The 22,684-nt window shown below is 32.2% G+C and overlaps 3 protein-coding genes across 4 annotated transcripts; 1 reads left to right on the top strand and 2 right to left on the bottom strand.

Annotated features, from left to right (window-relative positions):
* LOC104735123 (synaptotagmin-4-like) lies at window positions 1,671-4,784 on the bottom strand. Of its 2 annotated transcripts, none has more exons than XM_010454849.2 (11): window positions 4,395-4,784; window positions 4,202-4,310; window positions 4,068-4,114; window positions 3,851-3,971; window positions 3,625-3,752; window positions 3,451-3,552; window positions 3,285-3,359; window positions 3,115-3,194; window positions 2,874-3,024; window positions 2,545-2,775; window positions 1,671-2,406 (listed from the first exon to the last, which is right to left on the bottom strand). In XM_010454849.2, the coding sequence occupies exons 1-11, from the start codon at window positions 4,497-4,499 to the stop codon at window positions 1,846-1,848; spliced, it is 1,710 nt and encodes a 569-aa protein (XP_010453151.1). In that variant the 5' UTR covers window positions 4,500-4,784; the 3' UTR covers window positions 1,671-1,845. The 2 variants fall into 2 exon arrangements, with proteins under 2 accessions (XP_010453151.1, XP_010453150.1); XM_010454848.2 differs by having other exon boundaries at window positions 4,068-4,118; window positions 4,206-4,310.
* On the bottom strand, window positions 11,134-16,613 carry LOC104737936 (putative protein TPRXL). Its single transcript, XM_010458182.1, has 3 exons — window positions 16,610-16,613; window positions 11,426-12,710; window positions 11,134-11,314 (listed from the first exon to the last, which is right to left on the bottom strand). The coding sequence occupies exons 1-2, from the start codon at window positions 16,611-16,613 to the stop codon at window positions 12,025-12,027; spliced, it is 690 nt and encodes a 229-aa protein (XP_010456484.1). The 3' UTR covers window positions 11,134-11,314; window positions 11,426-12,024.
* On the top strand, window positions 19,931-20,744 carry LOC104735122. Its single transcript, XM_010454847.2, has one exon. The coding sequence runs from the start codon at window positions 20,032-20,034 to the stop codon at window positions 20,503-20,505; it is 474 nt and encodes a 157-aa protein (XP_010453149.1). The 5' UTR covers window positions 19,931-20,031; the 3' UTR covers window positions 20,506-20,744.

Raw genomic sequence — 22,684 nt, 5'->3', positions numbered from 1 at the left:
AAAAAAAAAAAAAAAAAAAAAAAAAAAAAAAAATCAGATCTCTCGTGAATCAAAGAATACAGAATCTGGAGAAGGAACGACGGATCAGAGGATGGTACACAACAACAAGAAGAAGAAAGAAGAAGGAGAGGGAAAAAGGTTGTTTTGGCCAATTTGGGAAAACGTCGCTTCGTTATTAAAAGCAGTACTACTGTACTATTTATTGTAATTAGATCATTAATAATTAATCCTGAATATCTGATTAAATTATTGATGGAATTTTGATTAATTGCCAAAGACGTAAATTTAATTGACTTCTTTATTAGGAAAAATAAAATAAATAAAATAAAAAGGAGTGATGTGCCAAAAGATTGGTAACGAGTCACGAAAAAAGAGTAGGAAACTGGAAGATTCCATAACGATTTGTTTATTGAATATTCGGAAAAAGTCTTGTTACACTTGGCTCAATCTAGAAACAGCATGAAGCATATACTATATAATAGAATCTTTTCTTTGGTTTCCTTTGACAAGTATTAGAATCTTCTATTTATATATTATACGATCGGATATTACATTGAGCTGTATAGTCTACACTTTTATTATTTTTAACTTTTAATTATTATTCCCACCAAAAAAAAAAAAAACTTTTAATTATTATTTTTTTTGCTCCACGACCATGCCACGTTATGATCGCTCATGTAACACCCCCTTAAATCATATACGGTAAAACCTCTATAAATTAATACTCGGTAAATTAATAACCTTTATAAATTAATAAATTTCTCCGATCTTAAGTTGAAACTAGTATAATTTTGGACACTATTCAATAAAATAATAAATTAATAATTTTTTTAAAAAACTCATGTAAAAATATGGTCCCATCAATATCATAAATTAATAATCAAATAAACTAGTTTATATATAGATATATATATCTAAGAATATCTAGTGAAATATGAATCTATTGTTGTTTGTTTGTTCTTGAATTTACATTCTTGTTGGAGAATATATCTAATCTTTCTGATTGCATCAAAAACTTCTGGTGTTGTCTTCTCAAATCGCATACAAAAATTGTAGAGAGTTCTTGACGCGATAATTGTTTCCTTACGTGTAACTGGTTCTAAAGGTATCGTTATATCTTCTTCAACTTCATCATCACCTTGAAAAATAGTAGCATCAATTTTTTTTAAACTCTGAATTTCTGATAAAAAATCATCTTCATAAATTAATAATAATTAATTTATCGATAAATTAAAACCTTTATAAATTAATAAAAATTTCATAGTCCCGACCTTATTAATTTATAGAGTTTCTATCGTACTTTTGAAACTTATGATTAAGTCATTTATATTGTGTATAAGATATTTTTACGATAGATTATAGATAGAGTCAAGACCCCCCAAAAAAGCAGGAGAAAAATATTCAAATTTGTTACCTTAGCTTGAATTTTCTTGCTATCAAAATTAACACTCGTTCGCAAACATATTTACAAAAATACTTTTGGCTTTATTCACTTTTTTTTGCTTTTCTGATTTTGTTATAATGTAAAAACAGTGTGACCAAAATATATCTGTTTGATAAGTAATTTTTCATTTTCCCATTTAAAGAAATTTTAATGAAAGTATCCCCAAAACCAAACCAATACGTCTATTTAGTCCAAATGTATTTATATAATTTTTTTAGACTATATATGAATAGAAAAAAATATTTGTATTGATTTCTTCTATGGCAAGGAAGGAATGCTAACAAAAAAACATCGATGACGAGCAGCATATACAAAACAAAAGAGAAAGGAAGGAAAAAACTTAAGTATGTAAAGGAACGTGTCACTTAAATTGAGAGAGAAGAACGAGGAATGATCAAGACTCAAGAAGCGTCTCTGAGCTTAAGCCTTGGAGTCCATTTGAGATGGACACACAGCTTTCCTGATTTAGCTCCGTCTAACTCAAACCACTCTTGATACTCTCCTTCCAACATCACTCGTGTTAATGTCATTATCACTCTCCCTATCTTATCTTTCCCGAATTTGTCATGGTCCCATACTTCAAGCATCAACAGATCATGCAATGCATCTTCCACTACAAAATCAAATGTCTGGTTCCATACCGGATTCAAGCTGTCCGGTACAACCCTTGTCTTGGATTTTGCTTCAGATTTCTTCAATGTTATAACCACAAATGGATCTGCTTTTCCCATTAAATCTACAGCTGGTAAGTCCTCAGCAGCCACCACTGTCACAGACAACACTCCTCTCACTATCACATCGTTTTTCTTCGAGCTTAGTGCTTTTCTCACATCCGTAGCATCCGAATCTTCGCTTTCCGGCTTAAGTACCTTCTCTAATATGGTCAATGAGTAGTCATGGTTAAAGGGGTTCTTCAATCCGCCTTCTTTTCCTAAGGGAGAATATAGGAGCTCCAACTGCACCTATATCACCACAAATATGTACATATCATCAATATAGTATTAACAAAGATGTATATGCAAACCTAGCTATTACTATGTTTTTACATTATCTTTTGAATTTAGAAACTATTTGTAACGGATAGGAGGGTATATACTAACCTGACCACGGTTTTTTTTATCCCTTTGGATCACTAAATCCTTGACTAATTTCAACCAAAGGTCTTTAACTTTCCCGGGCACGAGTTCATTTAACGGTACTTGAGCAGCCCCTATGAGCTGAGAAGATCCAACTCCTTCGTCGTCAAAGACTCTAACTGTCAAATGTTGAGTTGATACATCTTCCACAACGAACTCAAAATGTTCATTCCAAATCGGATTCAACGAGTTACTCTAATTGACATTAAAAGATAGTTATATATACGCACAATCCAAATTAGCAAAGATATAATAATATTATGGGGATTTGGTAAGAGGAATAAATTTCTTACAATAGTTTTGGTCTTTTGGGTTTTGTCACGCAACGGGCGAATGAATAAAACAGCGTAAGGATCGGATTTTCCAATCATGTCTTTGTTAGCTAAGTCCTTAGCTTGCACAATCTTCACATCCAATTTTCCAACAGGTCTCAGCTCCAGATCACTTGTCAAAACATATTTCAGATTTATATATAATTATGGTCTTATCACAATAACTATAAATCGAAATGGTGTAGTACAAAGAAGCAAAAACCTGTAATCTCCTGGCAATATAGGTATAATTTTCATAATGGGCCATGTTATACTGTCTTCAATCGCGTCCAGAATAGTTTCCTTTCAAAGGCGTTAATGGATTTGTCAACTAATAATATGTTACATTTATACTGTAAGAATATAATATCAACATTTTCTATTTTGGCATACTTCTATTGCATCTGATATCCCTGGAATTGATGTTAATTCACCACCAATAACTTTAAGTGTAAAATCTAGCCCTTTCTGCTCACCAAAAAAACAAGAAGATTACTACAACATGAGACTTGCAAAGATTATGACAAGTTATGAAGATCATCATCACTATATATATTACCTTCTCACGCAGTGAATAAGAAAGTGCACCAAAGCAAGGGAATTCATCAACAAGAGGTTTGAATATCAACCTGAAAACACCTGTGAATCCTATATTTTTCACCTACACAAACAACACGGAAAGCTCAAGAACAGAGAAATGTATACTAAAATTTATAATAATAATGACATTAACCTCAATTGGTAAAGCTACGCCAAGTAAGGTTTTGATATCCAACACGATTTTTGGATTACCGTCCCATTGCATTTCAAGTTCCATTGTGATCCCATTATGTCCACTTTCACTTTCTAAGATAGAGACTCCTGAAAATGAATTGAGCATTGCTACGGTCTTATCTCTGCTTTGGAGCTGTTTGAGCCTCATTAGATTATTTTATTATATGAAGCAACAAAAACCAAACCTGTGAACTGAGGAGCCACAGTCCCAAGAGTGAATTTAGAGAACTTAAGAGATGCTAACATAGCTGGTGTATACTGTTCAAGAACTGGTTCCACACTGCTTTTAATCAGCTCAGAAGCTGCCTACAAGATTAACCAACAAAACCAAACTAAGTTAGTGAATATATCATCAGCACATTAGAAAAGATAAAAAACCAATGCATTCTAATTAAAAGTTACCTCATTTACATAAGGCCAGATCTTTTCAAGTTCAAGATTAAGCCAATTTAACTGTAATTTAATCAAGAACAAGTATCAATATATCAACAAGAGAAAAAGACAATGGGAAGTAAAAAAAAAGATTTAGAAATAACTCAACTTTTGTCTCTGAGAAAACACAACCCAAGAAGGATAAAATTCTCCAGGGAGAAGTTTTCTCGAATCTTGAACTGTCATTCTTGCAAATGCAGCAATGGTCTTGGCCTACAAAACATTGTTCCTCAAAACCATTACATCACAGATGAAAACATTAAACACACGATTTTGGTAAAAATGATCATTTTTTACCAAATCAGCTCGACGAGTGGATCTGAGTTTAGAATAGCGTGCAAATGCTACGACCAAACCGAAAGAAACTGCGATTCCTATGAACAAACCAAAGAGGAAACCCATGTTTTGTTCCCACTTCTCTCCAAGACTCGAACACGGGAGGACGAGAGACACGATGAGTTTAGATGATGATGAGATCCATTCATCGGAACAGAGAGTGCTCTGCTTCGAGATTAATTAGTAAATGAACCAGATGATAAAGCTTAAAGAGGAGATTGCTTCGTGTTTAGTAATTCTCTAATCATCTATTTTTATTGATTTTTTGGGCTTTTCAAGATTCCTCTATCACTTTTTTTTTTTTTTTCTTTTGCTTTTGATTTTTGATCCTGTTTTGATCTCATTGTCTCGATCTTGTTCTTCATTCTTCTTCTGCATGCTTCTGGAACCTTTTTCTTTTATTTAGACCAACCTTAGTTTTATTTCGCTCCAAGTCTCGTTTTCTATTTTTTTTGGTTTGTCATGATAACCGTAATAAGAAAATCAAACCAAACCAAATCAAAATAATTCGGTTTGGTTTCATTATTTTTCTGTTATATATACTAGGCCGAAAATTGTACTAGCTTACAGAATGGGCCGGCCCAGTTCACAAACTATGAATTAGTGTGTAATTTTTTTTTTTGCAGATGTAAGTAAAATTGTGTGATTTATGAACTGTAAATCTAATTACTAAAAATGTGTACTTGGAAACGTAAAAGATCGAGAGTCGTTGTCAAGGCCTTGGAGGATCATTTGACAATTTCATGGACGTAGGCAATATGTTGTTGTCATAACTCTTTTAATTTTGTGACTTTTTCGTTTTTACATCACTTTTTTCGCATTCAATTACACACTAAGTTCAACTTCTATTTTCCCGGCGCAGAATCTCACACTAACTTCCAATTGACAATGAACGTTGTTATTTCTATTTTGATTTCTTCAAATTGTACATAAAAAGATGAAACATTTGTGTTGTGGCCCCATGTATGTATAGAGTAGAGGTCCATTTATAGTTTTAAAATATCACAAGTTACTCTTTTCGTATTGCATATCTAAAATCTAAGATATAAATGTTATCATAAGCAACTTTTTTAAAAAATAGTTAAAACTAGAAAATATAGATTTTTTTTTTTTTGTGTGGTTAGATTATCTTATGACGGATTCTGATAACACAAACCGAAACGACAGGAGATGTTAGAGCGCATTGAGTTTCAAATATTCATCAGTCAATGCTATATAACCTATATATACGTTGGTTTTACTAATTAAAATACGTGTTGAAATTTGTTTGGTTAGCATTAGGTAACGTATCGTTAGTTATGATATTGATAGTAAGTAACCCGTTCAACAAGTAGCTTTTGCAACTTAATGATCAGTTATATTATGAAATAGGCGGAAATTGATATGATATATCACGTGTTGCCATTTATATGTTTGCAGAAAAAGGTTATTTCGTCGTCAATACTCAAAAGGAAAAGGCAATAATGTTGTAACCAAATTTATAGGCGTTAACTAGACATAAACCTAATTAAATTGCTGTTGTATTCATCTATCGAAACTATTAATTACCAATTTTTGTTATTAGTTATACAGAACTTCAACTATGAAGTTGTTATGTTTTGGCCTATATTTCACTATTTGAAATAATAAAAGACAAAAATACTAAGCAAAACTTGTGTGCTTGTCCGGTTGTCCCAACGAATCTATGAAAGTCTCTTACTTATTTGTCCAATTTTTCTTGATATATGAATGTGAAACGCATAAATTTGCGCCCCGATGAATCTAGAAAGATTCATAACAGCCCTTAATATTATACGCTTAAAGTCATCAAGGCAAAAAAAATACCCTTTTATGATAATAACACACAGAATCTTTCTAGTGAGTGGTTGTAGATTTATCTAGGAACACGGAGGGGGACTATGAGCTACAAATAAAAAAAGGACATGTAGAAAACAACAATTTGATAAAAGTGTGTGGATAGAAAGATTTGAATCATCCAGAAGAGAGAATCAGAAACTCACAAAAAGAATGTGAACGAGTTTGAGGATTAAAAGAAAAGACAAACTGAAATTGTGCCATAGCCTTGAAAGTTGAAAACTGCCGAAACATACATAATAGAACAAGAAAGCAATAAATCTATATATTTGTGGTTTCTGATAGTCACATGTAGTGTCTGAGCATTGGCTCTTCTCTAGCTAAAAGCCTATAGTTAGAAGAGTTAATTACTCATCTTAAGGAAAGCGTGTGGGCCAGACTCATCACTCATGTCTCGTTTTCCTATCTCAACTGCTGTCTTAAACTCTTATTGGTAATCACTTTCTTTAACGGATAGTTTTTTTTTCGTTTTAAAATTAATGATGTAGTTAACGTTGTTTATGCAAAAGAAAGGAAAAAAGTTTAACGGATACAGTCTGGTTATAAAACTTAGCGGTAGTGATTGAAATATAGTTGTAAACTACAAAAGTCATAAAACACTCAGCTAACGTGCTTAGATAGAGGTTTGTTTATAAAAGTCAACACATGATACAATCTTCACCAACTAGTAATCTTTTGATTTCGATTCAAAAACGTAATGTGTTGATTTTTATATCAAAAGCCGAAATGCATTGTATTCGATCTTAAAAACTACTGTAGTTGAGAATTCATCAAAGTTAAAAAGTCTTTTTATTTTTTTGACAACAAGGTAAAAAGTCTTCAGTTTATATTTTACTACAGCTATACAGTAATGCAGTTATGCAGGTGAGAGAGCAAAGACATGAGCCCTGCCTCTTGCATTTAATAGAGTAGTCATAATTACTAAAACGGTTGATGACAATTAATCATATTGAAGAGCATCATGTGCCTGCGTCTCTCTCTATCTTTTAATTTTGCTATATATAACTAACATCATTGGTTTTTCCTATTTATAATAGAGGTGAGTTGGAGTAACCCACCACTATAATAGAGTTCCTCTATTTATAGAGGAACCCTTTGTAAGAAAAAATAGAGTTCTTCTATAAATAGAGGAAAAAATAGCAATCTCTATTTTAGAGGTGAAAATAGAGGACCATTAGAGTAAAATTCACCCTTATTATGGAGAATCTCTATTATAGAGAAAAAAATAGAAGACCATTGGAGATGATCTAAACATGTCACATTTGAACTGAGGTGTTGTCGTGTTGAGCAACAGAAAGTTTTTTTCAAATATTTAGGTCTCCCCCTCGATCATTGAACTGCCGTTGTTGACCATCCTTCAAATTTTTATTTATTTCGGAATAAAGAATAAACCAAATTGATACTATCAACTTAGAAACCATCAAAGACTGGTTGCCGGAAAAATGGATCCTCAACTGAGAGTTGACCAGAAATAAACGATTGGAAACACAAAAACCATAATGCATTGAGAGCTGATTTATATATAGATTAGAATAATAATAGTTCAATGATTATTTTCCTACTAATCAGAATGAAAAATTATATACATGATTTTTTGCCACTATATTTTGTAGGACGATTTTTTTTAACAAGCAAATAAACCGTTTGAACATGGAACCAAACACATTTACCCTACAATAAAATATAAGGACCCTTGAACTCCCTTTATACTGTACTTTTTTTTTTTGAGAAACTACTTGACCACATTGAATAAACGTATTTAATGGACTTGAAACCAAAATCCTAAACTTGCCTGTTAAGCCTTCTTGAGTTGTCCGTTCTATAGTTAACCAAAACTTCAAAGAGAAGATTTCGTTAGAAATTCTATAGTTACAAGCCAAAGGAAAAGGGACAACGCAATAGGTCGGTTTTAGAGGAAAATATATTTGATACTATATTAAAGTCATTAGTATAGCATATGGTCCTTAGTCCATAGTCATCCCCTTTAACAAAGTCGGTTTGACATAAGAAACAAGCTTTAACCTCGCATACGTGTCAGAAGAGCAAGAGTACAACAATTACGTGTGATTAGAGTGTGGAAGACTTGAGAGAATTCATCTAGTGACTAGTGTGATATTGACAAACTAATAATAATATAAGATTATAAACGAGCTGTTTAGGTGTTACACGCTCTAGTGTTATAGTGATCGATTGAACAACAATATCCGACTTGTCGTCGCCCCACAGGAATACCAGCCCGATAGAGTTTTGAGCTATGAGACTGTCACTATATTTAAATCTTTTAACAAATTTAGAAGCTTTTTTTTGTGTGTAGAGATTGTCAAATAAAATACATTCAACAAAGTATAAGATGTGGAGAGTTTTTAATTCTGACAAGTACATAATTGTCAAATATGGCTCGTAGTACATAAGAAAAAACATTACCATGCACGATGGTAACAATTGATATCCAAACGTGATTTTAGGTTCAATAATTCTGATGAATCCTGACAATTGTTATCCCTTATAAACTGATCTGAAGTATGGGTTTCAGTTTATGCTTTATGATGAAGGTATCGTGGAAGTAAACATATAAGAACTTTAATTTGGAACTTGGAATTTATTAAAAAGGTTCAGAAGAAAACAAAAATAATGGAAAGGAAAAGAAGAAATATAATGAAGTTGAAGATAATAATAAAGAAAAGAATGACCAAGTTGGTTGATCTCCCACGCTTAGGACACAAGCAACCCTATCTTGTGAGTCTTTTTCAGGAATTTCCAATCCGCCACGCAAAATACACTCACTTTCGTCATTTTGTCTGACCTCAACTCACCAAATGAATGTTACCAATTAGTATTTAATTAAGTTAATAACATCGTTCACTGTTAAACACAAATTTAATAGTATCACTTTTTTAATTCTCCTGAAGGGTGTTTACGAGAGAAGCCATTTAAAAACAAGCACGTCTTCTCTTCGTTAAGCGTCAACACGAGATTTGAAGTCAGAATTAACGCCTAGAGGATACTAATTAAATTATTTATTAGCCAACAAGATGGGTGTTATTGCTTAATAGTACTGCTACGTATCTCTGCAAATCTATTTAATTATGGTACAAGCCATTCTGTAAAAATTTAAAAATCATTCTAAATCAGATGGAAATCTTAGTTTAATTACAACCTCTTAAACAATATCCTCCATAATTATGGAAGATGCGTCCCTACTTTATTCTATTATTTCTGTTATCAAATCTTAATGAGTTTGGTTTCCACCTCACCAGAATCCGCTTTCACGCGTAAATCTTGTCTTTTTGATACACATTCATTGTTCTACGTCTTGCAAACAAATTTGAAATTCATCATGAATATATACAACCAAACAATTATATTAGGCAAGTAGTCAGCCGACCTCTTATGATGTCACTATGGATTGAAACCAAGTTTACGAAAAGAATAATATCAGTATAATGAAAAAGTAATTTAATAAATCATTAATTTAACAATATAATGGTAGCATATACTCTTCCAGGTAAGGAAGACGTGTATCCCATCTTTTATTCCACTTTTTCCTCATTATAAATTGAAGGATCTTTATATTTCACTATTTTCTTCATCTTATTTTTTAGGTACAATTTATTGCGTTTGCCTCTTATAAAATTTACAAAAACAAAATTTTAGTAGTAATTAGTCGGCCGATGATGTCATTGTAATATTCAATATATGACATTTCATATTTTTTTCCAACTACCATTCTCAAATTTACAATATTTTCTTATCTGCCATATTAAACTTCCAACTTGTTCAGACATTTTAAGAAGTTTAGGTGGAGACGAGTCATATAATTAAACATATAAAACTTTATAAAAAAAAAAAGAGAAAAAAGGATCCTACGTATGACATTAGAAAACTAAACAAAGGACCGTTATATTCTATACTGAAACCTAATCACTCTGAGAGTCTTCTCGTACAGTCAAATATAATGAACACACGAAGGACAAACATTATGCAAACTGCAAAGTATTAGAGTATCCCAGAGATAGGACTTGGTTAATTCCAGATGATCGTAGTAACAGACGGAAGTAGAACGAAGTTAAACCGATCATAACCCGAAGGTGTTTGTCAAATCAGAAAGGATCATCTCATCATAAGTCCGGTCGAAGTTTGTGGTCGCCAACGATTCTCTAGTCATCACCTTTTCTAACAATAGAAAAGTGCTAATTAAAACAAATAAAAACTCAATTGCTTCAAGTACGACATATTACAATGTGGGCCAGGTCAGGTCATCCATCACCAAATTTACATAGTTTTTGAATGAATTGCAATTTTTAAACTTAATACGTCAAAGATTCTTAAATAAATTTCCTCAAAAAAATGTTACGAAAATGAGTCGAAACTTAAAACAATATAATTGTTACGAAAATGTTTGCAAATCTTTTGGCAGTTTTCTTCCCTTTTTTCCATCATAAGTATTATTTTTTTTTTTTTGTGAACAAAATTGAAACAATTTTATTGAATTCAAACTATATATCAACGTAGTTTTAATAAATGATTTAAAATAGCAATATTCCTGGACGCAGAGGAATATGATCGAAAATAGTAGTAAAATCTTCCATATCAGGAAACCGTATCTTTGCATTTCACCTCTTACCATTTTTTTCCTCTTTCAAACATTCCATTTTTACCTGTTCATGAATCCAAAGATTACCAATTTCATATATGTAGTTTCCAAATCTACTCCTCTAATTATGTTCCATGTTCAGTCGTTTTGTAATTTGGTCAGTCACCTCCTCTCTTTTACCAAATCACTCTTCTTCCATATTTCCTGATTTTTAACATTTCCATCCTATGTCAATATTGTCTTCAGTCATGCTTTCACACATTTATTTCCTATATACGATTCAAAACTTCTATATATATATATTTTTTTTATGTCCAAAAATCAAAACGTAAAGACCTTTTCCACGTCTTTGTAATTTTCTGTATTTATTTTTCCGTTTATCTCTCCATGTCCCGGTTGGTCAAGTTCTTCAAACTCCATCAATAAACGCAATCTGAAAAAAAAAAAAAAAAATCATAATCATAATGCTCACACTAAAAAATAATTACGAGAAAACATAAGCAAATTACATAAAAAATAAAGAAAACGAAAAGAACGAACATACCTGACACGACGAACAACGCATGCCTCGAAACTTAACGTAACGCTCCTAAACGGAAGAAACGTCGACGGTCAACGGAAAACACGAACGTTGACTTGACGGAACACGCACAAAAAACGCAAATCTGATGAACACAGACAGACACCACAATTGATATATGTGAGAAAACGAGAAAATCTCTCTTTGTTCTTTATGCAAAATTCAATCGAACGGATTCAATTCTTTGATTTTCCATTTTTAGGTGTTAATTTAGAGAAAAGACTCCGAACACTTTTTTTTTTGTTTTTGGGTTTGTTTTAGAAGAGAAGAGAGACCAACAAAAAAAACAGCAAAAACGAGAAGAGTATGTACAATGCCATTATCGCATCTTTCACCCAACAAAAACTAAAAAATTATGGTGGTGTGTGTTTCCTTTTTCTTCCGTTTACAAAAAAGATGGTAGAGATCCAGATCTCTCTCGCTCCAGATTCCAATCTTCAGAACAAGACTTCCTCGCCAGATCTATACTAATCCATCCCTGCGGTGTTTGTTTTTTTTCTTTTTTTTTGGTTTCCAGAGAAGAAGAACAAAATCAAGCAAACCTGAAAAAATCTGAAATCAGATCAATCAGCTTTCGCCATGGCTGAGAGACGACTAGGACGAGGCTGATACGCAGCTCGTCTTTTCAAATGATGAGAAGAAGGTCGAATCAAAGTAGTCAAAGCTCTCCTCACCCACTCTCCTTCAACGCCACCGATTCTCACCAGCGAATTAGTCATCGCAGATCGACGCATATTCAATCCGTTCGTCGTATACGAAGCCGTGCCTTGACCGTGGGGGTTCGCCACGTTCTTGTGTAAAGAACATCTGAAAGATCCGGGATGAGTCGTCGGAGAACACATACACCTCCTCCTCGACTCTGACATCTTCGGAGGCTGATTCTTCGAAACGGAGATCGATCGGTGGTTCGTTGGTGATATAGATCTGCTATCTAGAGAATAACGAAACGACTGAGACATCATCGGCTGAGCTGTGTAGAGATTCACACGAGTCGGCGACGCAGATCTGTGATGGTTGTTGTTTTTGTCGTGATGATGATTGCTGAAAAAAGCTGACGACGGTGATGAGAAGCTGGAACTCGTCGATGAGGCGAATGCTGACGAAGAAGACGACGGAACGGCTCTAGAGTAACTACCGCAAAACCGACCTCCCGGCGATTGTGAACGAAGCACCGGTCCGTTTGACTTGGTCCGTGACGATGTAGTCNNGTTTTTTTTTTTTTTTTTTTTTTTGAGAAAGTCAAAATTTAGAGAAGAAGAATAAAAGTCTCAAGATTGAAGAAGAAGGATTTTGGGGGCAGTAGAAGAGAGAGAGCTCTTAAGAAAGTGCCTAAAGGGAGATTGGTTCGGCAAACCTAGCGAGTCTCAGGAACCAAATTTATAGCAAAAGCTTGTTCAATGGCATTTATTGTAAATATTTGCAAAGATTTTGACCATTTTCGATATTTAGGTATGGGTTAGTCAAAACTTAACCATGGTTAAGCAAACTTAAATATATTTTTCTCTCTTTCTTTATTTTTTTATTTTTAATATATATTTCGGGTAGAGGCGGTTTTACGGTTTCGAAAAGAATCGGGTTCGGAACCAACGGCTGAGATTGAGAAATCAAGAAGGAAAGCTTTTGTGGGCAGATAACAAAAAGCTGCCACGTATTATGGACTAAGAAAGATGTCAGCTCTTTGTGGAAAGATAGACTATACTATTTTATTATTACGTTTTTAATGCACATTTTGCCTGTTGTTTTGCCAAGAGCCGGATTTGTGATTTCCAATCGTTTATTTTGTCGTCACAATCCAATGGTTTTTACTTTTTTTTTTTTTTCTTGTAACGGTATCGATTTAAACATCTAACAACATTTGTGTAAATTTAGGCTATACTAATGGAGATTTACAAATAAAGCAAACTATGTATAGTGTATATTAGTATATATTACTGTGAAAGTTATTGTAACAAATGTGTAATACAGGTCACTTTTACTTTGTTTAGTGAATTAAAGTCAAACCATATATTCAAAAGTCTTATAAGTAAATCCCAACATGGTTTTAAATATAATAAGTAACTTTAATTATAATAAATTGATGATTTACGAAACTTTTTGTAATTTTAGATTTTGTACTAGCAGATATTTAAAGCTATTACTTTCATTTATCAAAATTTAGCACTCTATATTGATCTTGTTTGTTTGTTTGTTTGTCTGAAAAAGTGCCTTTGGTCTATATATATCTTAACATCAAATTTTAGTTGGATTAAACAAACATCGCTAATACTCCTATTAATTAGTTGATGTTTTTTTTTTTTTTTGTTCACCAATATTAGTCGCTAATATCTAAAAGTAGTTGCTAATGACCCAGCAATATCAATACAGAAACCTTATAAATAACATGAAGGTCAATATATAAAGTTACATGCATCTATGATCTAATCTAACTGATACCATCGTATAGTAGCTAGGTTTGCTGGTTTGTGTCTTTTCTTTTTTTGAATGTAAACTGGATCTGTGTCTTTTCAGGATGGTTTAATATGTTGGATCGGAAGAGGAAAATAACAATTCACTACAAAGCAATAAAAGGGCCAAAGAGAGAGAACTTGACATAGCTAGTTCTTTAGTAGCCAATACTAATCATCAGTTCGTATCCCTTTCAACATTTTGTATTATGATGAGTGAGTGAAATGTATTTGAAACACAAAAAGCAGATATAAATGGTTAATCAAGCAAAAACAACGAAGGAGAAAGTTCATCAACATGTGATATTATTATTGCAAGTAACAAACTAACATATTCCAACAACTTTTCACCTCAAACCTACTGGTGAGTTAGCCAAACTCTTGTTTGGGCTTAAAAGCAAGGTATAACAACCACAACGAATCAAGAATTTAGTATAAAGTTGTTACGGTGGAGGAGATCCATGCAACAATGCTTCATATTTGACCTTCAAAGTCCCTATACAAATTGATGGAATCATGGAACACTACTTGGATGTAACTAGAACATATGCTATCATAAAGTACAAATTTTTTTCATTTCTCTGCATATATAAAGAATTTGACCATAACTCAATCATAGTACTATATGTTTTGTCCCATTGCAATCTCAACCGCAAAACATGGCAGATTGTTTATTATGGTGCAAGTGTAAAATATCATTTTTAGGTGTATAGAATTAAAAGAAGATTACCAGCCAAAATTAACTTTAAAAACACGGTTTGGATAGAAGTTGAGCGCTTTACGGTTAGAAATAATTGTAAACTTTGCCCAAACTGAATATGGCAAATTGATATCTATAAGTTAAGTTGAAATTAAGTAGATGCTAATGTATAGTGGTTATGATAATTACGTTATATAACATCGTTAAGTTTTGGAAATGGATGATACTTGTGATGACTATTTTGTCATTCACCAACGATAATAAAGCATACGTACTATCAAATTGAGGTAGTTAGGTTCAAAGTCTTACTCTTTTGAAAAAGCAAAGCCTCTAAACCAGTGAGCTATTTTTTATTAAGCTTTTTCCATCTTCTTGATTTATCCACATTTTACGTTTTTGACAATCACAAGTGTTAAAATTAAATTTACGGTTTATAGAAGAATACAACAAAAAAAAGAATTTAATGGAAAATGTTTTTGAATTATTGGTTAGGTACTAAAGTATTTTCCAAAATTCTGATTAACGTTTAAAGAAGGTTTGAAAGCAACTACTAGGAATCATATCAAATCTTAAGCTGCTTTTGTTCCTAGCTCAAAAACAAATTCAATATGCTATTTATTCACATTGCTCAAAAGATGATACATTTATAAGAAAAGAATACATCAAAGCATTTTTATAGCCATTAAAGCATATACTAGCTAGTAAAAGGGTTATGAGAAACTTAAGTGAGATTCGTTGAAGAATATAGTTAGATGTTGGTTTTGGACTTGGTTTTATAGAAGTCCAAATTTAGGGTGATGTAAGAATCTTGGTTGATGTACTAGATGGAAAAGAGATTAATCTAACACATCTCCTAAATTTGGTTAAGATGATTAAGGACTGAACTTCTATTTTTATTAAAAGTTCGATTTGAGAAAAAAATTTGCAGAATGAAGAAAAATGAATATGCTGATAAATTAGCAAAAACAAACTGTCGTGTTTTTTAATTGGATGCGACTATCTTGTGAGCAAGATAGTACAAACTCGCAAAATGGTGTGGAGTACAGAACCCATATTGTGTAACACAAATAGTACTTGATAAATTGTTAAAAACTATATTAAACATATATATATATATATATATATAATGGTACGACGATTGTAACGGTTAATTTAAAATTTTAAACGAATCTTGGAAAGAAAAAAAATTAATAGTCGTAGATCACAATAATGCGGGGCACACGGAGGTCGTGTTGGGTGAGTTAGGGACAAAACAGTTATTTTTGTATGGTCGGGAAACAGAATGTGATAAAGCAATAAGCTACAACACTCACACCACCTCGTCCACATTACTACGACACGTATAGTTTCGTCTCACACGTGTCCAGGCTTATCCTATCATCATAGCAATCCAATGTCTGACACTGGATTTATTTAACATGGTCATGGGTCATGGTTATGGTCTGGTCGTGGTCATGTGATTATTCTTTGAGATATTTTAGTGTTTTTTACCGTTTACAAGACTTTCTAACTTTCATCAAAATTTAATATTTACAACACATGCCATTGAGTCTTTTATTTTTATTTTCTTTTTAATTTTTTTTTCTTCTTTATTATATGCTCCATATAATCTAAAAAAAAAATGCTGACTAATTAAAAAAATTCTAAATTTTTATAGGAATACAAAATTCTATGTTTTTTCTTTATAATTGGATATGCATTTTGCTTGGTGATTTTATTTGATAATATTAAATATTTTTTTACAAATTTTAGATCCATACACCTAATTATGTGTACAAATTTCTATACATATTATTATGTGTACAGATGAAATTTATTTAATTCTTAGGGTTTTAAATGTCTGTATATATGTTTGTACTGCAATATTTTTATACAAATTACATCTGTAAAGTTAATAATGTGTACAGACATATGTACACATATTAATGTGTATAGACATTTGTACACATACTAAGGTGTAGGGATGGAGGGGAAAAAAAAGCTTTATTTCTTATCCACATATACCCATTTTTATAATTTTCTCACCAAACTTATGTCCCACCATTTTTATCTATCTTACAAACTTTCTATTACACAACAACCTATTTTTCTAATTTTAAATAGTGAATATATTAATTTCTTAATTAAGTTTTCAAAATGTACTAATTTACTAATAAACCCTTATTCTTTCTTGTTACAATCCAAAAGCCTACTGCTTTCATCTCGATTCAAATTTCTTTGGTTTTTTTTCGTTACTAAAAGAAAATCTGTATATGTTCCAAATCTACTTTTGGGTCATTGATTTAGAGGAAACGAGTTATGGTGGCGAGATGTTTCTACATTTTTCTTTAACAAAGTATTTGTTAAATTGTTTTATTTTGGCGAGTATAAAACGTGTTAAAGTCTTTTTCTAATGAAAATTCTTGTGTTGATGGCTCGACGCCAAAGGTAAATACTACTAAAGACTAAAGCGCAAAGGCTGCTGATTATTTATTTTGGAGCAAGTTTGGGAATCCCATTACAAAGAATAAGATGCTTTGTTTACTCCAGGATATTTTCATTTTAATAAAATGGGTGTAGCAATGATGTAGTACTAGCATCCAATACTGTAATATATAGATTTCAATAATGATGATATTATTCTGATTTGCCTTTTTTTCTTCTCTATCTCGACACCTGTCTGTAGATTTGGTTAATCAATTACCATCAACTAAAAAAGAGACATTTGAATTTCTTAGTAGTTATCTAAAAAATCCAGGAATCATGATTACTTTTAATAAGTTATTTACCAATAATGTGTTCTTTTTATGGAGGGTAAAAGTTTGAATCATATCAATATTGACTCGTCTATTAATTAAGTTTTTAAATATATGCAGCAATTTTAGAGAAAGTGACTGTGGAGTTTTAGTTTTAACCATTTGCACCCAAGCTAATGTTTGTTCTAAGTTCTAACCATGTTAATATCGATCTTTATTACTGGTACCCATTTGGATCATCTTATGCAGATACTAAATTCTAAGGCCTTATTTCCACCGGATACAGGCAGTGAGCAGACCAGACTTGAAGTCTTTAACATACATGTTAGGCTAGAGTGATTACTAGTAAAAAGAGTTATAACTAGAATTAACAAAAATTGATGAGTATAGTTTATATTTAACCAGTTATCTCTTAAAATTTCTTCCTTCAAATTTTTTTTTGTGAATATAATTTGGACCATTTTCATTTGTTTTCATCACAAATGGGGGAAATATAGAAGAAAAAAAAGCTTTAAAAACCTAATTTAATGTATTGTAAAGAACATTAATTTTAAAATAAATATTAAAACCCCACAAGAAAGATTGTTCGTAGAGACATTAGTGATAAAGAATGTAACACACACACACAGACCCATACCAACCCAACTATACTCCATAAATTGCATTCATCGTTGACGTTTTAAGAGATTAGTGGAAACTGATATTAAAAGATTCCCGATACGGTTCATAAATGCGATGATATACAATATGTTGCTGTTACAAAAATAATAATTAAACATGAACGGCCACTTCAAATAGGGAACTGGAGACCATGATGGAGTCATGGAGATTCCTCAACTCATCCGCTCGCCAATAGAAGAATACCAAGAAACGATAATATTAATGTGTACAACATATAATTTATTGATTTGCGCCAAAGTTTTGTACTATGCACTAAAAACAAAAATCTTTGTTGCATGATATAGGAGAAGCATCATGTACTTCTAGTCTTCTACTCAGTATACAACAATGTAGGGTGTCTGCAGCAAAAAAAAAAAAAAAAATTAGGCAACAATTGTTTATTTGGAACCATAAAAAATTAATGTTCTTGGTTTAACAAAAAAAAAACCAAAAACATTAATTTTTTGTTTTGGGTATGGGACCAGAACCCAAATCAGTACGGCCTACCCTTAGAAATGGGCCAACATGGGCCACATACAATACTAAAAAAAATCTCAAGAGTAGGAACATTAGCCTAAAAAAGTAAAAATCCACCTCTTTCATTTTACAAAAGAATACATGATTCTGTGAAACTTTGATTTCAGAATTTTCTAATTTGAATCTTCCACCTCATCTTGACACGAGTTTCATTCATTTCGTGTGTGTGTGTTATGTTCAATTTCAAGAAGAAACACAATATATATATAAAAAAAACTATAAACGAAACAAACCTTTTCATATACATGGAAGTTATAATGGAAATGTTTAATTTACCCTACAAGGCTACAACATGTCAACACACGTTCACAATTTTTTCTGCTCAGTACTTTGTGGCTACTTCTCCGAACGATTCTAGCCTCCTAGGATATAAGGGCATGTTTATAGGGAGATCAGTTTAAGGTGTTCTTAGAGTATAAATATTGTGAAAATAATGTAAGATCAGTAGTTAAGAACTTTTGTTAAAAAGTTAGTTATTGGGAGAACATGTTTAAGATCTTAATATTTAATAATATAATATTCTTATAGAAATTTAAGAATGTTTAATAAATACATAGATTAATGTTTAATAAAAAATTTAAGAATGTTTAATACTATTTAATAATATAATATTTATTAATATTCTTAAACATATTACAATTACAAAAATTTATAAAATAACATTTTAATTGCAAACTTATAAAACTTTTACTAAAATTCAAAATACAATGCCATATTTTTATGAACCAAAAAAACATTGTAAATGAAATTTTTTTAAAAAAACAAACAAACATATTACTTAATTAATTAAACAAGACAAACATTTTATTTAATTAATACATAGATTAATGTCCAAATTTATTGCATATATTTTCAACCAATCCGAGAGAGACACATCACACAAGATCAGGTCCAAGAACAATTCTAGAATAAGATCAATGAGCCTGATCTTAAGTCCACTATTCAATTATTTTCATTTTTAAAGTGCCTAAGAACACCCAATGTGATCTTCCTATAAACATGGCCTAAGGATATTGCATTCTACAACACACAACTCAAGATGAAGAAGGCTACACTCAATATTTTAAGTGAAGGACCACCACGATTCTCAAAAGTCTCAAAAATCTACCCTTGTTTCTCTCGCTCTTTTTTTATTTTATTTTATTTATGTTAATGGCCACTTTGGGACTAACTTTCTCAACCAGCACATACACTTATACTATATTAGTAAGCTTTTACTATATTATACAAAGTTGCAATTTTTAGTTATCCTGTGGAAATTTCTTTCAAAAGTACAAAACAAACGCCATAGAACACGCGGATCGGGCCCAAAGCCCACGCATCAACCACGCATTTTTGTTATCTTTTTTTCTTTTCCTATTTATTTCCTCTCAGACTCATTCTCTTTCTCTCACTTTTCCTTTTATTTTTTCTAATTCAAGAAACCATTTTTAATTTTTCTCTGTTCTTCTTTACAATTTCTCCTCAAGAAAATATTCTTATCAAGATCAAAGAATGTACAACGAATGCAGCTCTCCCTCGACCGCAAGATCAACGACGGCGAGAGGAACTAATCACAGAATGAGATCTCCCATCTGTTGTTTAGGAGCAAACGCTGTGGTTGAGCCAGAGGCGATGATGATCGGAGGAGGAGGAGGACCAAGAACTCCGAGATCTCCTTACGAATGGCTCAAATCCACCGCGCAGGAGCTAGAGTTGAGAGATCGGTGCCGCCGCGTGAAGTCACGTATCAAGGTTACGTGTCGTAGCAACAATTGTGGTTATAATTGTCATCATCATCATCAGAGACATCACAGCCAGAGTTATCCTGGAGATTTTAGTTATGATCCGTTGAGTTACGCGCTCAATTTCGAGGACGATGTGAGAGCTTCTGATGACGACGGTTCTTTTCCGAATTTCACGGCGAGGTTGCCTCAGTCTCCGGTGACTAAGACGAGATCCGCCACGGTTGATTTGATCTCGTTTTGACGGTTCTGTTAATGAAAAGATATTCTAAACAAATATATTTTTCGGTTTTTTTTTTTAATATGTGTGACGGTGGAATGTAACTGTTCGCCGGAGAAATGACGTACGAACATGACGTCGTGTATATGTAAATGCTCTCTCTCTCTCTCTCTGTCTGTCTGTCTCTCTCATTCGCCATATTGATTTGATATACCTGTATGTAAAATTGATGTGTGCAAATAAAAAGAATCTTTTTCTGTATATTTCTCTTATCTTTTTTTTTTGTTTGTAAATAAATATTTTACTTTGTGCTTTGTAAAATTGTTCTACAAATGCAGTTCACACACACTTATCGACAAACCCTATAATGTGGGTGGATCTAATCGATTGCATATTATATCCTATCATTCAATTTTGGATTTGGTATTAGCACTCATTAATTACCACATTATATTTAGCTGGAAGAAGAGATGCTCATAGTTTCTTGATTCATCAAAGAACTATAGCAGAATATGGTGAGTGAGGAGATAGATTCTTGTGCTGAGGATTCAATTAAACAAAGAGTGTTGTTGGAAAAGAGTTGAAACGTGAATCAAGTGAAAGATTCTAGTAAAAGATATGCGTGCCGTTTGTTTGACTCGTATCAAAATATAGCAGAAGTTGAATTGCAACAGATAGGGTGAAACTTTAAAGCATTAAAGATTGCAACAGTTCAGGACAAGGAGACAGATAGATTGTGTCGGCATCATAATGAAACTAGCTTATAGAAACGTTTTAGCTTTTTTGACCAAAAAAAAAAAAGAAACGTTTTAGCTTTATACTAATATTTATGGTAACGTTTCAACATTAATTGTACTAATATTTATGATTTACGAATCGTGATCATTGAGACCGTCGTAGCAAGACAGTGGTGTACAACGTACGGGGTTGGTTTGAATGCCAATCGAATTTTCCAAAGCCAAATTACACTGTCGATTTAGTACTTTTTTGAGGTAAAAAGTAAAAACAGAATCTTAGTGTAAATTTTTATCTTTTTCCAAAAAACGAAAATTAATTTTATAGACGACATGTCTCATGCCGAAACAAAAGAAAGGTTTGGCCGTTTGGGTATACTTTTCAGAACACAGAGACCTGATTTAACTACTGGAATTAAATATATGAAGAACCAATCTTTACGTTTCGACTAATTATGGATTAGGTGATCAGGAAAACCTTAGTTTTAATCAAAATACAGAGATTCTTCTGGTAAGCTGTCACGGGCATAATCATACGAAGCCCGTTTAAGATAGTGGAGGCCAATTATAGTATTATCCCATGATATTTAAAATTTAATATTGAAAAACACGAAACAAGTGGAGGAGATACTGAAGATAGGAGTGTGAACTGCGAAGTGAAGTGAAGTGGGGATGCTTGTTGAAAAAGAAAAGCGAACCAGAAAACGCTTTCGCACATGTTTTGACGTTTGTGTTGTTACATAGTGCTACATACCCACTTGCCATCAGTCGACATGTCTCTTTCTCTTTTGATGCCTCAAATCTTCCTCGTTTTGTCTACTATATATACATAATACATTTTATTATTGTGTTATATACAGTATACCTCATTCTCTAGTTTTTCTCTGACAAGTTACAATTATTTCCAGACTTTATCTCCCATTGAGTCACAAAATGATCAATGTCAATCATCGTCATTGATCGTTTCAAGTTAAGATATTTTTATCCACCATACATTTATATATAATATATCGTGATTATATTAAAAATGTACCTTTTTAATATATTAATGTAATTTACAAATTGTTAAGGGGTATGCTTTCTTTTGTCAACTGTAAAGGCATGCGTTATCAAAATATCTGTTCACTTCAGAATTAAATAATTGCTATGGTGGACTAGCCATATTGAATATTTTTTATCTTCTTTTTTATCGTTATTCATCGTATGCAATTTAATAACTACAAACACACAATCTCTTTTTTTTTCATGAATAATATATATGTAAAATTTATTCGAAAAAAAAAATGTTTTTACATCATGTGCTGTTGTAATGTGGCCTTTGAAAGACAAAACATTTGTTTAAAAAGTGAGAGATCCTTCTATCGTTATTCATCGTATTTAAACGCACAATCACGAGACCGCAAAGTATAACCATCAATATACAATCAACTATGCACGAAAGATAAATTGCATCGTGACTCCAACGGTGA

Source organism: Camelina sativa, chromosome 13 (assembly GCF_000633955.1).
Source record: "Camelina sativa cultivar DH55 chromosome 13, Cs, whole genome shotgun sequence".
Lineage (NCBI taxonomy): Eukaryota > Viridiplantae > Streptophyta > Magnoliopsida > Brassicales > Brassicaceae > Camelina > Camelina sativa.
Note: the sequence above shows the minus strand (reverse complement) of the source record. Positions and strands in the feature narration are given on the sequence as shown.

Coding starts and splice junctions, on each gene's coding strand:
- LOC104735122 (XM_010454847.2), top strand. CDS start 20,032: ATGTACAACGAATGCAGCTCTCCCTCGACCGCAAGATCAACGACGGCG.
- LOC104735123 (XM_010454849.2), bottom strand. CDS start 4,499: ATGGGTTTCCTCTTTGGTTTGTTCATAGGAATCGCAGTTTCTTTCGGT. Junction 4,115..4,201: donor TTCTCAGAGACAAAAGTTGA/GTTATTTCTAAA, acceptor AATTACAGTTAA/ATTGGCTTAATCTTGAACTT. Junction 2,776..2,873: donor CCCAAAAGACCAAAACTATT/GTAAGAAATTTA, acceptor AATGTCAATTAG/AGTAACTCGTTGAATCCGAT.